Source organism: Mauremys mutica, chromosome 13 (assembly GCF_020497125.1).
Source record: "Mauremys mutica isolate MM-2020 ecotype Southern chromosome 13, ASM2049712v1, whole genome shotgun sequence".
Classification (NCBI taxonomy): domain Eukaryota; kingdom Metazoa; phylum Chordata; order Testudines; family Geoemydidae; genus Mauremys; species Mauremys mutica.
In genome coordinates this window covers 3,901,864-3,917,986 of record NC_059084.1, presented here as the reverse complement: position 1 = coordinate 3,917,986, position 16,123 = coordinate 3,901,864, and the positions used below count along the sequence as shown (strand labels likewise).

The 16,123-nt window shown below is 43.5% G+C and overlaps 1 protein-coding gene across 8 annotated transcripts in view; it reads right to left on the bottom strand.

Moving 5' to 3' along the window:
• The window catches only part of RTEL1 (regulator of telomere elongation helicase 1), a 115,956-nt gene that overhangs the window by 19,896 nt on the left and 79,937 nt on the right, over positions 1-16,123 (bottom strand). For all 8 annotated transcript variants that reach the window (XM_044985237.1, XM_044985240.1, XM_044985242.1 and 5 more), the window contains 4 exons: positions 14,354-14,449; positions 7,134-7,344; positions 1,143-1,280; positions 423-539 (listed from right to left, as the gene is read on the bottom strand). In XM_044985237.1, the coding sequence (XP_044841172.1) occupies positions 423-539; positions 1,143-1,280; positions 7,134-7,344; positions 14,354-14,449 (562 nt within the window). The remainder of the gene's footprint in view (positions 1-422; positions 540-1,142; positions 1,281-7,133; positions 7,345-14,353; positions 14,450-16,123) is intronic.

Below are 16,123 nucleotides of genomic sequence, written 5' to 3'. Positions count from 1 at the left end.
CTTGGTGTTTCATTTTATACAATGCTAGCATAGTTTGGAGGCCTCAAAATCCATTTCCACTCGACACAATTTATTAGTTGTTTGTACTGCCAAAGTACTTAAGAGCCCAGTCATGGACAAGGACCTTTTGTGCTGTATAAACATAAGAAAAAGATGGCCTCTCCCCCAAACAGCTCACAATCTAAAAATATCAGAGGGGTAGCCGTGTTAGTCTGGTTCTGTAGAAGCAGCAAAGAATCCTGTGGCACCTTATAGACTAACAGATGTTTTTGCAGCATGAGCTTTCGTGGATGCAAGACTTGCATCCGAAGAAGTGGGTATTCACCCACAATCTAAAAATAAGACAAGAAACAACAGATGGATATTGACAGACAACAATCAAACTGGGAATTTGCACTGCTATTTCTTTATAGAAAGCGTACCTGTTCTATTCAGCCCAGAGGTCAGGTGGGATCCTCCCTTGTTCAGATGCAGCTGGGAGTTTAGCAGGCTGGATGAACCCTCTGAGAATGTTGTTTTCGGCAGACACTGCTTTTCCCCTATTAAATTAAACTAGTCAGCTAACAGTGAATGTCTAAGCTCCTCAGTCTTCAGAAGGTATGTGGAAAGCTGTTCACAGAGCCATCAGAAACCTGGAATTTCCTAGTATCTCTCTACTCAAGCACTGCACCTGGAAACCACCTGGTGCATTTTTTTTGGTGAAAAGAGGACCAGGAGAATGAATATCAAACCCGCCTCCCCCATGCTCCTCCACGATCCCATCCTTCTGCAGTCACAAAGCTTTCCTGGGTTTCAGGATGACATAGCCAAACCCTGTGTATTTTATCTAACTGTAACGAAAAACATCACACACAGCAGGCATTGCCTTATATTGCAGTGTCTTATACTCAGAAGAACAAACCCATGTCCCTCTATAACCCCCTCCAGATTGACAGGATCCGTGTTTCAGCCTCCAGGTTAATTAATTTTTAGTTTTAAAAAAAGTTATTAAAACACACACACTCTCTCTAACTTCCACCTTCTATATCTCATGGAGGGATACAGCTTACACAGTCATGGAAATCAGCTGATGCAGATTTGCTACCAATACTTTTGAGCTGATGGAAAACATCTATTAAAGCACTCAGCTATGTGTGCCTCACCTGCCTTCTTGACCAACACCTCTCTTTCCTCTCGCAGGAGGCTGTGTTCAGGTTTGTAGCCACAGCCCACTCCAGTCAGACTACAGCATGCTTCGTCAAACTGCTTTTTATGCTGAGGTCGAACGAACTGGTAAAATTCTTCCATTAAAGAAAGAGGAAAGAAGTTCACACATGAAATTTATACATCTCAACACACAGAAAATTCCAGACACCTGCTGCTGGAAGAACTTGCAGTTCAGACAGCAGGTAAAATTTTCAATCTGATTTAGAAGCCTCAGAAATAAGGTGGGGAGGTAACATTTTTTGTTGGACCAACTTCTGTTGGTGAGAGAGACAAGTTTTGGAGCCGTATAAAGCACCTAAGTTCCATTCTCAAAAGTGACTGAGGCACTTAAGAGACCAAGTCCATTTACTCTCAATAAAATCCAGGCTTTTAAGTGCCTAACTTACTTTTGAAAATGGGACTTTAGTGCTTTTGAGAATTTTACCGTATGTCACAGTTGCACATATTTATAAAATGATATGGACACACTGAAAAAAATCTGTTACTGCAGCTATTTCTACTAAGTGCTTATATAGTACTTCTCACTCCTTGAATTCAAAGCACTTATAAAAAGGTGAAGAAATAATGGCTTGGTCTACACTACAGAGTTAGATCAACGTAAGGCAGCTACATCACATTGCTGCTTCTATCAAAGTAAGCGGCCCGCTACATAGACATAGTAACTCCACCTCCACGAGAGGCGTAGTGCTTATGTCTATGTGCTTAGGGTAACAGTGTCTGTGCTAGCCAAGGGGGCTGACAGCTGGACCTCTCCCCATCCTACCCCCGGTGCTGACAGCCCGAGCTGTCAGTGGGGCACAGGCTTAGAGCTGTTACTGCCTCCTGGTGACAGATTGGGGAGGGAGAGCCCAAGCCCAGCCGCCACCCAGACCTGGGCTCTTCTCCCCCACTCAGTCCCTCAACAGGAGGAGGCAGCAGGGACGGGGGGATTGGGCTGTCCTCTCTCACTCCCAACCCCTCACCAAGAGACAGCAGTGGGGCTCAAAGCAGGAGCTCTGCCTCCCGAGGCCCGGTGCTGACGGCCCAGTGCCCAGCTGCTGCCTCCTGGTGAGGAACTGGGGGAAAGGAGTGCCCGCAGGCCAACAGCAGGACCCAGAGCAGAAATGTGAAATAATCGCAGTCGTGAAACTCACAAGAATGTCAATTTCACTGCTGGTATGCTCCCTGCAGTGACAAGGGCTCACAGCTGGGGCTGCCAGCACAGGGGGGCTAACAGCTGTAATCTCACACCAGGCTGACTGCTTGGGCTGTAGGGGTAGGGGTCGCAGTTGTGATATCTGTGCCTACAGCTGAGGCTGTCAGCTGGAACCCAGCATCTTTGGGGCTGTCAGTGTGTCACAATGCCCCACTTCAGTCGGTGTAAGCCAGGGGTTGGCAACCTCTGGCACGCGGCTCGCCAGGTTAAGCACCCTGGCAGGCCGGGCCAGTTTGTTTACCTGCTGCGTCGGCAGGTTCGGCCGATCGCAGCTCCCACTGGCCGCGGTCAGCCGTCCCAGACCAAGGGATGTGCTGGCCGCAGCTTCCTTCCACCCCTGTTGGCCTGGGACGGTGAACCGTGGCCAGTGGGCGCCGCAGTCCGCCGAACCAGCCGACACGGCAGGTAAACAAACTGGCCTGGCCCGGCCCGCCAGGGTGCTTACCCTGGCGAGCTGCGTGCCAGAGGTTGCCGACACCTGGTGTAAGCTCTCCTGGTGAGGACGTGCACTGCTGACAGAAGGAGCAAGTATGGACATGAACCATCGTTTTAATTACGGCTGTGGCTGTACGCTGACTTAAATTGACTTAATTTTATAGAGTGTACAAGCCCTAAGGCAGAGAGAGGGGTTAAGTCACATGCCCATGATCACATAAGTTATCAGCAGATCGGGGAATAAAACCTAGGTTTCCAACTCATAGTCCTGTGCCCTCCATTGCCTCCCCGACTAATAATGATGTTAGAAAAGTAAAAGAGCACAGGTTGGAGACTCCCTTAACTCAGTCATTTGTTCCCCTATTTCTAATTTAAAAACAGTAAAGTGTGGGGGACATGAATGAACTATTAGTTAGGAAATCAAAAGATGAAAAACCTGAGATTTACTGTAACACTAACTCATAGACTCTAAGGTCAGAAGGGACCATTATGATCATCTAGTCTGACCTCCTGCACAATGCAGGCCACAGAATCTCACCCACCCACTCCTGTAACAAACCCCTAACCTACGTCTGAGTTACTGAAGTCCTCAAATCGTGGTTTAAAGACCTTAAGGTGCAGAGAATCCTCCAGCAAGTGACCCGTGCCCCATGCTGCAGAGGAAGGCGATAAACCCCCAGGGCCTCTGCCAATCTGCCCTGGAGGAAAATGCCTTCCCAGCCCCAAATGTGGCGATCAGTTAAACCCTGAGTATGTGGGCAAGATTCACCAGCCAGACAACAAGGAAAGAATTCTTTGTAGAAACTCAGATCCCACCCCATCTAACATCCCATCACAGACCACTAGGCATATTTACCTGCTAATAATCAAAGATCAATTGCCAAATTAATTGCCAAAATTAGGCTATCCCATCATACAATCCCGTCCATAAACTTATCAAGCTTAGTCTTGAAGCCAGATATGTCTTTTGCCCCCACTTCTCCCCTTGGAAGGCTGTTCCAGAACTTCACTCCTCTAATGGTTAGAAACCTTCATCTAATTTCAAGTCTAAACCTCCTAATGTCCAGTTTATATCCATTTGTTCTTTCGTCCACATTGGTACTAAGCTTAAATAATTCCTCTCCCTCCCTGATATTTATCCCTCTGATATATTTATAAAGAGCAATCATATCCCCCCTCAGCCTTCTTTTGGTTAGGCTAAACAAGCCAAGCTCTTTGAGTCTCCTTTCATGAGACAGGTTTTCCATTCCTCGGATCAACCTAGTAGCCCTTCTCTGTACCTGTTCCTGTTTGAATTCATCCTTCTTAAACATGGGAGACCAGAACTGCACACAATATTCCAGATGAGGTCTCACCAGTGCCTTGTATAACGGTACTAACAACTCCTTGTCTTTACTGGAAATACCTCGCCTGATGCATCCTAAAACCGCATTAGCTTTTTTAACGGCCATATCACGTTGGCAGCTCATAGTCATCCTGTGATCAACCAATACTCCAAGGTCCTTCTCCTCCTCTTTTACTTCCAACTGATGCGTCCCCAATTTATAACCAAGTCTAAATGTTATTAATCCCTAAATGCATGACCTCGCACTTTTCACTATTAAATTTCATCCTATTACTATTACTACAGTTTACAAGGTCATCCAGATCTTCCTGTATGATATCCCAGTCCTTCTCTGTGTTAGCAATACTTCCCAGCTTTGTGTCATCCGCAAACTTTATTAGCACATTCCCACTTTTTGTGCCAAGGTCTGTAATAAAAAGATTAAATAAGATTAGGTCCCAAAACCGATCCCTGAGGAACTTCACTAGTAACCTCCTTCCAGCCTGACAGTTCTTCTTTCAGTACGACCCATTGTAGTCTCACCTTTAGCCAGTTCCTTATCCACCTTTCAATTTTCATATTGATCCCCATCTTTTCCAATTTAACTAATAATTTCCCATGTGGAACCGTATCAAATGCCTTACTGAAAGCTAGGTAAATGAGATCCACTGCGTTTTCTTTGTCTAAAAAATCTGTTACCTTCTCAAAGAAGGAGATCAGGTTGGTTTGGCACAATCTACCTTTTGTAAAACCATGTTGTATTTTGTCCCAATTACCACTGACCTCAGTGTCCTTAACTACTTTCTCCTTCAAAATTTTTTCCAAGACCTTGCATACTACAGATGTCAAACTAACAGGCCTATAGTTACTCAGATCACGTTTTTTCCCTTTCTTAAAAATAGGAACTATGTTAGCAATTTTCCAGTCGTATGGTACAACCCGAGTTTACTGATTCATTAAATGGGCTTGCAATTTCATGTGCCAGTTCCTTTAACATTCTTGGATGAAGATTATCTGGGTCCTCCGATTTTGTCCCATTAAGCTGTTCGAGTTTGGCTTCTACCTTGGATGTGGTAATATCTACCTCCATATACTCATTCCCATTTGTCATCCTACCATTATCCCTAAGCTCCTCATTAGCTTCATTAAAGACTGAGGCAAAGTATTTGTTTAGATATTGGGCCATGCCTAGATTATCCTTAACCTCCACTCCATCCTCAGTGTTTAGCGGTCCCACTTCTTTCTTTGTTTTCTTCTTATTTATATGGCTATAGAACTTTTAGTATTGGTTTTAATTCCCTTTGCAAGGTCCAACTCTACATGGCTTTTGGCCTTTCTCACTTTATCCCTACATGTTCTGACCTCAATAAGGTAGCTTTCCTTGCTGATCTCTCCCATCTTCCATTCCTTGTAGGCTTTCTGCTTTTTCATAATCGCCTCTCTGAGATGCTTGCTCATCCAGCTTGGTCTACAACTCCTGCCTATGAATTTTTTCCCTTTCTTGGGATGCAGGCTTCTGATAGTTTCTGCAACTTTGACTTGAAATAATTCCAGGCCTCCTCCGCCTTTAGATCCACAAGTTCTTCAGTCCAATCCACTTCCCTAACTATTCCTATTGTGCTAGAAAAAGTTATTGCCATTTGGAGAAAAGCGAGTGTAAGTAACAGCAAAAGTCAGAATCAGCTGATAAGTGTTTTGGATTTAAAAAAAATATTTTGTTCAAAGGAAAAGAACCACAAAAACAAATAACTCCCTAGAGCATATGAGGAAGATATGAACATTTACATTTCTGAGTTGACAAGCACTGGAATTTTAAAAAGATTCCCAGAAGACCTCTCTTGCATCTTCCCAGAGCAGATTCTGCCTCTCATCATCATCTCAGACACACATTCCTTCTAAACCACTAACAACTGCTTTCAATTGACCTAAACTAGTAACTTCTCTTATCCACAGCAACAGCTAAGAAATCAAAGTTTCATAATGCTTAAAAATCTATTGATACCAACTCTCATTTTGAGACATTAATAACAATCCAGGGCACGTTCTAGAACAATACAACATAATTTCTCCTGGGCTGCCAGGACTCATGGGCCTTCAAGCCTTGTGCTATGCTGCAGGTGTGTTATGATGCTATTATAACGTTTGATATATCAACATGGGGCACTGCATATTAAAACCAAATGCCAGTACAGGATTGATAGGTATACCTTCCTATAGGTATTGATAGGAAGGCTGGTGAGTGGTCAGCTCACCAGCCTTCCTCTCTAGCTCCCTTTTCACAGTAGCTGCCCATATCATTTACCCACTACGCAACTTGTCAGTCCCCTCCCATTCCTATTTTAAAAGCTGATAAATAAGATCAGTAAAAAAACATGGAAATTCCAAAACAAAAAACTTCAGCATAGAATGAAGGTAGCTCAGGTCCACTTCCTATCAACACAATCATCAAAAATAAAGAAAATCATCTGTTAAACCAAAATTACTATCCATGTTAACCTCACAGTGAAATGCTTTACACATCCCAATCACCATCTTTAGCCAAAAAGACAGAATCTCCACAGCTCTAAAGTAATGTCACTTTCAGTTCTAACATCAAACCACCCCAATGCACATAATCAATTTCTCACAATCAGTGTCTTAATTCCACCCTAGATTTGGATTAAGATAATATTTCCTATCAATATTAAAGTCTATCCATGTATTAGCTGTGCATGAAAAGCATAAATTCCCTATGTAAACTGTTTATTTTATTTCATGTAACCATAAGGCCTGTTTTAATATAGAAGCTAACTTGTAATGGCTAGCTTGATTAATGTTTGCACAGTGCTTTGAAAATGTAAAGCTCTATATAAATGCTAAGGATTATTAAGATTTTTTTCTGCATTCTACTTGACATAGAAGTGCTTGCTTTGGGACAAGATCCCAAGAAAAAAAGCTGTGTCCCATAGGATACATTCAGGGAGACCACCATACCTCGCAGCAGGATATGCTTTTTCTGGTCCTCCATGAAAAGAGAGCTCATTTGCGATAACATGGCTTGGAAGTCATCGGTCCTCTTGTATTGCTGCAGAGCCTTTGAGAAGAGATCATAGTGTAGCTGGCTCAGGGCTTGCTTCACTGTTGCAATGAACAATGTGGCCCTGGTCTTCTTTGGCTCAGCAGGGTCTGCTACTTTGTCAGCTTGCTGCAAAAAGGCCACCAAGGTTTTTCGGTAAATGGGATGCATTGGAGAGATTAACTGATATGGGAATAAGTAAGCCCAGGTACTTTGTTTCAACATACAGCACCTCAGCTAGTTGCAGAACAGCCACCATCAATCAATAAAGATGACATGAGTTAACTACAAAGCACAGAACATAATGCAATGCTTATTAGTGACTAACATCCTGTTAACTCCATTATAAACAATGGCAGTTGCTCAGAAATGTGCATTACCAATGCACCATCTCCTGATAAACAAAGTTTCAGTGCTGCAGGAGGGAACACAAACCCAAGTGTGTCTGGCTGCTGGAAATTCACAGCTCCCTGGAAGAATTTAGCCATCCTCTGTGTATGTACAGCATGGGTTCCGTGAAACAGATGGGAGTTTAGCTCATGGTTACTTTAAGATGCTGACAAACACACACGCACAGTGGCAAGCAAGGCAATGAGATGAATCTAGCATTGTAAAATTTATTTCCTCAATCACGAAAAGGAGGGAATTTGAAAGATGCCCAGAACTAGCCAGCTAAAAACAGTTATTTTGGACGATGAAGTTCTCCCAAAGGCCCCTCACTGAATACTGAGATGATCCTTCACTGCCTGTCCCACCAGATGGAATATTATTGCTGGTAGGGTTTAATGCAGGGATGGGCAAACTATAGCCTGCAAGCCGAATCCGGTGCCCTCCTCCAGCGCTCCAGCCCGGGAGCAGGGCTCCTGGAAGCAGCGGCATGGCCCCCCTCCGGCTCCTACATGTAGGGGAAGCCAGGGCACTCTGCTCTGCACACTGCCCTCACTCCAAGTACCACCCCCACAGCTCCCATTGGCCAGGAACCGTGTCCAATGGGAACTGCAGGGCCAGTGCCTGCGGATGGGGTGGTCCCCAGAGCCACCTGGCCGTGCCTTCCCGTAGGAGCCAGAGAAGGGACATGCTGCTACTTCCGGGAGCCACTTGAGGTAAGCGCTCCCCAACCCCCTGCCTCAGCCCTGATCCTCCTCCTCCATCTCCAAACCCCTCGATCCCAGCCTGGAGTACCTTCCCGCACCTCATCCCCAGCCCCACCTCAAAGGTCGCACCCCCAGCCAGAGCCTGCACCCCTTCCCACACTCCAACCCTGTGCCCCAGCCCTGATCCCCCTCCCACCCTCCGAACTCCTTGGTCCCAGCCTAAACCCCCTTCTAAACCCCAAACAACTCATCCCTGCACCCACCCCAGAGCCCACACTGCTAGCTGGAGCCCCCTCCCGCACCCTGAACTCCTCATTTCTGGCCCCACCCCGGAGCCCTCACCCCCAACCAGAGCCCTCACCCCCCTCCAACCCCAATTTTGTGAGCAGTCATGGCCCACCATAAAATTTCTATTCCCAGGTGTGGCCCTCAGGCCAAAAAGTTTGCCCACCCCTGGTTTAATGCTTGGCCACTGTAACTCCAGAATGGAAGCAGGAATTTCAGGAGATAGGCTTGTACAGTGCAACACAGTAGGGATTTTCCTAAGGATATAACTTATATTTCTGTTGTTACTCCCCTAGTTACTCTATGATAGCAGCTGTGTTAATTGGGTCTGAATCATAGTGTGCTCATAAATCAGAACAGAATGCCTGTGGTATATTTTAATACACCCCTTCCTCATAAGCCTTTCCCCATGGGTATATCCTTTAGGGCAACAAATGGTGACTCCTTGGGGAATTCCAATACCTGTGTGTGCAACTATTTCCCAGACTCTTATTATATATGCTCCTAAGACACTCATCCCTGTAACAAACTTAGATGTTCACCTGTTCCCTCCCTCAAGGAAGAGGAACAAACTATTATCCCCTTCCTCACGGATTACTGCTGCCTGCTTTAGAGGAACTGAACTCTGGGTGGATTGCTTTCTAGGGCAGGCAGGCAGGTCCATTGCACAACTCTGTTCTTAGGAGAAGGCCTGCCAAAAGAGATGAGTCTTGAATCACACCTTGAGGGCTACAAGACTGATTCAGCGTGATCTAGGTGCCAGTGAATTCCACCGCTGAGGGCCCTGCTCCCACTCCTGTTTGAGCCTGGATTTTGTCAGGCTCAGCATCCCTGAGCACAACTGCCATGGTGGGATGTGGAGCGACAGGTGGTCATTTCAACAGCTAGTTCCTAATCCATTTCAGGCTTTGAAGATAAACATCAGTATCTTGAAACGGCTCCAGAAGCATATGCAGTCTGCGTGTAGTGCTCATATCAGTTCCTACCTTGCAGGCAGACAGCTGCATGATGAACCTACCATAGTCTGAGTCATCTTCAGAGTGCACTGCAAGAGCTTAGCCCTGAGGTGACAAAAGCACGGCTCATTGTGGCTAAGCCTACATCTGTGAAGTTAGCATGTAATCTCTCTGCCAGTCACAACTGGTCATGGCTGCTATCTGAGTCTCCATGAGCAGCACAAAAGAACTGTGAGGTTGCATGCCATCTTGTAATGGGAGAGATGATGTTCTCTACTAAATGGGCATACGCAGCTCCAGGAAGAGCCTCAAAATACTTCACCCTTTCTTCTCAGTTGAGGATAGGCTGAGGTATCAGCCTATCCTCAACTGAGCCCAGTATTGTCTACACTGGATAAGGAGGAGACAAAGCTAGGTGTCAGCAGTATATCAATGGCACTGCAGTACCATCAACCTTAATTCAGCCCCTGCCGTGAATATGTATTATAATGCAATCTTTAATTATGTGATGGCTGCCTCATTCACCACACACCTTTCAAATGTCTGCACAAATGAGGTAGAGGTCCTACAGACAACAGTCACCTTCTCTACACAACCATGATTCATTCCCAGAGCATTGTCAATCCCTGTGCACAAATGAGGTAGGAATCCTGTGGAAAAAATAGTATGTGGTCATGTAATTAAAGAATGTATAATATAAAGCATCTACGCAAGAGGGTCTAATTCAGATTTCACAAGCAACCTCAATGCGGGCATTCCCTACCAACTGATTGCTTGACTTTGAAACCTTAATTTAATTTCCTGGTTGTTTTTTAACTTAAAAATTGAAAAAACAAAACCAAAAATTCCACCATATGGAACCATATTGACGCACACACGAGTCAACAGCAGGGTTAGGATCTTTAGACCATAGCACAGTCCTCTACCACTCAAGCTAATTGAAATAACTAGTAGCAGTAGAAGGCTAATATCTTCCATGTGGACATGCCTCTGGAGGGGGAAGGAGACACACTTTGGCAGTGAGTTTCACAGCTAGTTGCCAGACAGCAAAGGAATGATGAATCTCAGGAATAATGGGCTCAGTTCCAGGTCTGGTAGGGGATTGTGCTCTAGAGATAAGAAACCCTTCTGCCCGGTCCCCTCAGCCTTTCCCTGTCCTCCTCTTCCCCCTTCCCCAGCAACTGCCTCTGTACCTCGATGCTATTTCCGCTCCTGCAGGTCCTGGATGTTGACAACCTTGCTCCTATACTTCCCCACACACTCAGCTCCTGTTCTTTCCATCCTGTTCCCCTCTCCCCCCACTTCCCCATCTGCTCTTATCATTCCTCACCCTGGCTCCTGCCTTTCTCCTCACCTCTCCTGGGGCTCCCGCTCCTAATTCCCTTCCACCCAGGCTCCTGCCCTTGTCCCCTAGCTCTGCATCTCTTCCCACTTGTCCCTTTGTTCTTCACTACTCTGCATCCAAGTCGGGCTGTTTCTGCTGGGGTGCCAGTAGGGAAAGCAACACTGAAAACAAAAGAAAGACATCTTAGTTCCGATGCCTTGCAGCAAAAGAGTCCCTGCTAGGAGCAGCTGCAGGGAAAGTCCTGCTCAGTCTCTGTTGCCCTGTGCTAGAGTTGCTCTGTGGGGATGGTAGATGCACCATCTGGTCAGTACACAGAAGCTGTGAGGAGCTGGAACCATTTTAATATGGCTAAATATAGACGTGGACATCTGGGAACCAAGAATGTACATCATATTTACAGGATGGGGGACACTATCATGGGAAACAGTGACTAAAAAAAAGATTTGGGGGGGTCGTGGTGGCTTATTAGCTGAACATGAGCGTCCAGCATGATGTAGTGGCCAAGAAGGCTAATGTGATCCTTGGATACACAAACAGGGGTAGAAGTAGAGAGGTTATTTCACCTCTCTATTTGGCACTGGTGTGACTGCTGCTGGAATCCTGTGTCCAGTTCTGGTGCCCACAATTCAGGAATGATGTCCCTAGCCTCTGTTTGCCAGAAATTGGGAATGGGCGAGAGGGGATGGATCACTTGATGACTATGTGTTCTGTTCATTCCCTCTGAAGCACCTGGCATTGGCCACTGTCGGAAGACAGGATACTGCGCTAGATGGACCATTGATCTGACCCAGTATGGCTGTTCTTTAAACCCTCTCCAATTTATCGTCATCATAAGAAGAGCCATGAGAATGATTAAAGGATTCGAAAACATGCCTATCGTGATAGACTTTATTTATCTTAACAAAGAAAAGGTTATGGGGTAACTTATAGACTTAAGTCTATAGACTTATAATCAAGTACCTACATGGGTAATAAATAGGGCTGTTAAGCGATTAAAAAAATTAATCACGATTATTCGCACGATTAATTGTGCTGTTCAACAATAATAGAATACCATTTATTTATATATTTTTTGAAGTTTTCTACATTTTCAAATATACTGATTTCAATTACAACAGAATACGAAGTGTACAGAGCTCAATTTATATTTATTTTTGATTACAAATATTTGCACTGTAAAAAACAAAAGAAATAGTATTTTTCAATTCACCTAATAAAAATACTGTAGTGCAACCGCTTTATCATGCAAGTTGAACTTACAAATGTAGAATTATGTACAAAAAATAACTGCATTTAAAAATAAAACAATGTAAAACTTTAGAGCCTACAAGTTCACTCAGTCATACTTCAGCCAATTGCTCAGACAAACAAGTTTGGTTACAATTTGCAGGAGATAATGCTGTCCACTTTTTGTTTATGTCACCTGAAAGTGAGAAGAGGCGTTCACATAGCACTGTTGCAGCCAGCATCGCAAGATATTTACGTGCCAGATGCGCTAAAGATTCATATGTCCCTTTCATGATTCAACCACCATTCCAGTGGACATGCATCCATGCTGATGACGGGTTCTGCTCGATAACAATCTAAAGCAGAGCGGACCGACGCATGTTCATTTTCATCATCTGACTCAGATGCACCAGCAGAAGGCTGATTTTCTTTTTTGGTGGTTCGGGTTCTGTAGTTTCCGCATCTGAGTGTTGCACTTTTAAGACTTCTGAAAGCATGCACCACATCTCATCCCTCTCAGATTTTGGACAGCCCTTCAGATTCTTAAACCTTGGGTCAAGTGCTGTAGCTATTTTTTGAAATCTCACATTGGTACCTTCTTTGCGTTTTGTCAAATCTGCTGTGAAAGTGTTCTTAAAATGAACATGCGCTGGGTCATCAGCTGAGACTGCTATAACATGAACTATATGGCAGAATGCAAGTAAAACAGAACAGGAGACATGCAATTCTCCTCCAAAGAGTTCAGTCACAAATGTAATTAATGCATTATTTTTGTTAACGAGCATCATCAGCATAGAAGCATGTCCTCTGGAAGGGTGGCCAAAACATGAATGGGCATATGAATACTTAGCAGATCTGGCACGTAAATACCTTGCAATGCCGGCTACAAAAGTGCCATGTGAACGCCTGTTCTCACTTTCAGGTGACGCTGTAAATAAGAAGCAGGCAGCAGTATCTCTCGTATATGTAAACAAACTTGTTTGTCTTAGCAATTGGCTGAACAAGAAGTAGGACTGGGTGAACTTGTAGGCTCTAAAGTTTTACATTGTTTTGTTTTTGAATGCAGTTATGTAACAAAAAAAATTTCTACATTTGTAAGTTACACTTTCACGATAAAGGGATTGCTCTACAGTACCTGTATGAGGTGAATTGGAAAATACTATTTCTTTTGTTTATCATTTTTATAGTGCAAATATTTGTAATAAAAATAAATATAAAGTGAGCACTGTACACTTTGTATTCTGTGTTGTAATTGAAATCAAGATATTTGAAAATGTAGAAAAACATCCAAAAATATATAATAAATTTCAGTTGGTATTCTATTGTTTAACAGTGCGATTAATCGCCATTAGTTTTTTAAATAATCACGAGTTAACTGCGATTAATTGATAGCCCTAGGAACAAATATTTAATAATGGGCTCTTCAAATTTAGCAGAAAGAGGTATAACACGACTCAGTGGTTGGAAGCTGAAGTTAGACAAATTCAGACAGGAAATAAGGCATACATTTTTATCTGTGAGAATAATTAGCTATGGGAACAATTTACCAGGGGTCATGGTGGATTCTCCATCACTCACTATTTTTAAATCAAGATTGGATATTTTTCGAAAGCATCTACTCTAGGAATTATCTGGTGAAATTCTACAGCCAGTGCTACACAGGAAGTCAGATTAGATGATCACAATGGTCCTTATTGGCCTTAGAATCTATGAACATGCTCAATGCAGACAGAATCTTCAGAAAATTTAGCTGACAAACAAACCTCTACTGAACTTGTAGAAACTCCGATTTTTCAGATGCTTATAACTTGTCCAAATTTGGACATATTTTCATAGGGATGGAAAAGGCACATCTCTAACACTAGGGTGACATCCCTGCCAAATTTCAAGTCCCTGCTCCAAAGCCTGAAGGTGCTAGAATTTTTTTTCTTCAATGGTTGTAGGATTTTGTTTTTTTAACATGGGCAAAACAATTTATTTCCCCCTAATTTATTTTTTGGAAATGGGTGGTCCACTGTAGCTGAAAATTCTCCCTAAAGTTCAATCTGAGTCACATACTCATCATGGAAATTTTCTGGTTTAAGTTTGGCCAAGAAATTGGAAACAGGGTCTTATACTGGAAACTGCTGGGTAACTAACTACAGTGTTGCTACATGCACCTCCTATAAAATATGTAAGATATCCGATGCAGCCTTTTTATCTCAGATAAACTGTTCAATACAAACACATACCAGATTGTTGACTATTTTTATTTTCTTTCTTCCTCCTTTCTGCTCATCTGTTAACCTCTTCTCATACTGAAGGGAGAGTGTTGATAAACGTTTTGCCTGTAAAGACAGCATTAAAAGGCTTTAGTTTATTTTGTTTCCCTCCCTCCCCTTCTTGTCATTTTCTGTAATAAAGGTAGTAAAACTCCCACAGTGACATCACTCCAAGGAGACAAAGCAAATAATGACAAACTGTGTCAATGAAGCATTTGGGTTTCTGGAAAGGAACTCGCCTACTGGATGATTCAGAAGACAGTGAATGAAGCAGAGGAACAAAGAAATAAGATATGGGGCAGTTCAGAGAGGAAGAACACATTCATTTGAATGTGTGGAATGGTCTTAACTAGAAAATGATGTTGGCATTACAGTAGGTGAGTGAGGCAGAGGCCACTCTTTTGTTCCTTACTTCCTCCAGAGATCCTCATATCAAAGAACTATAGAAATTAGAGATAAACCTAACCTGTGGAGATTGCTCTCCGTCAGGCAATCTTATTTTTTATTTTGAAATGACCATCGTATTGTGGAGGCCAAGAATTAATTAATGAAGGTTTGAAGGGATCTTAATGTGGTACAGAGAGAATTGTGTGAAGAGTCATTACGACCTTGTAAACTGCAGTTTTGTTTTCTGTTCTAGTATTGCAGACAAATAAGATAGCGAATAGGCTTATGTATAAACAAATGCAAATGTTTACTTTTACTGTCTCCAGGTTTGCTAGCAACTGTCTGTAACAAAGGTATAAAAATTGCTATGACTGTTTACTAATTGAGAGAGATCCGTCCGGGACAAGGGGCAACCCAGTTCCTGACACTCTCTCCCTCTTGTGTTCACTAGAGAAATAAAGTATTTAATTTTGCTGCACCCAAACAAAAAGCGAGAACTTAGTTTTTCTTCGACAATTTGGGGGCTCGTCCGGGATGGCAACGCCCACGGACACACAGACGGCTGCTACGGATCGTTCCCCTTCGAACCCCATGGCGCCACAATAGAGGTAAGAGACCTTTTGAAATCTCTATTGGGGTATCGGAGGAGGACTGTCTGTGGTGGACATCTGTTTCTGCTGGGCTCACGCCATCTGAACTTACTGACTGTGCAGCAGGATCAAATGCAGAGTGGTATTGGGGAGAGGCCCCAATAAGGTTAGTTTATAGCAGTACTAGGAACTGCTGAGTTGGCCAACAGGTAATGCATAAGGTAATGCATAAGGTAATGCATAGGTAAATGCATTAGAATGCACCGGTGCCGAGGGGTTTTTACTGCCTCAAGAGGGGTTGTCATACCGCCTCATGGTATTGGTCCGGACCAGGTAACGATGCATCTTGGTTAAAAAAAAAAAAAAAAAAAAAAAAAAAAAAATTTAAAAAGAGATAAAAAGGTTGAAAAAGGGTTAAATAGAGGAAAAGAGGCCTTGGTGTGTGTGTGTGTGTGTACACCAGTGTGAGTGATCGTTATCGGAAGACGCCCAGACTTCGACAGTATGCAAAACTAATTCAAAATATTCCCTGTATAGACATCTTTTACAATGCAGAGAGAGAACTGGACAACTGGCTGACAAAGCACTGCAAAAGTTCACATCATCAAGAGAAACTGTGTTCCTTCCTTAGCTTTCTTTCCCTCCCAAGGACTATTCTGTGACCACAAAGGTTATGAGGGCAAATCTGGCTTTAAGAGAACTGGGTTTTAAGGAATACCAGCAAGTCATGCCTTAATCCAGGCTATGAAGAGTCTTTATCCGG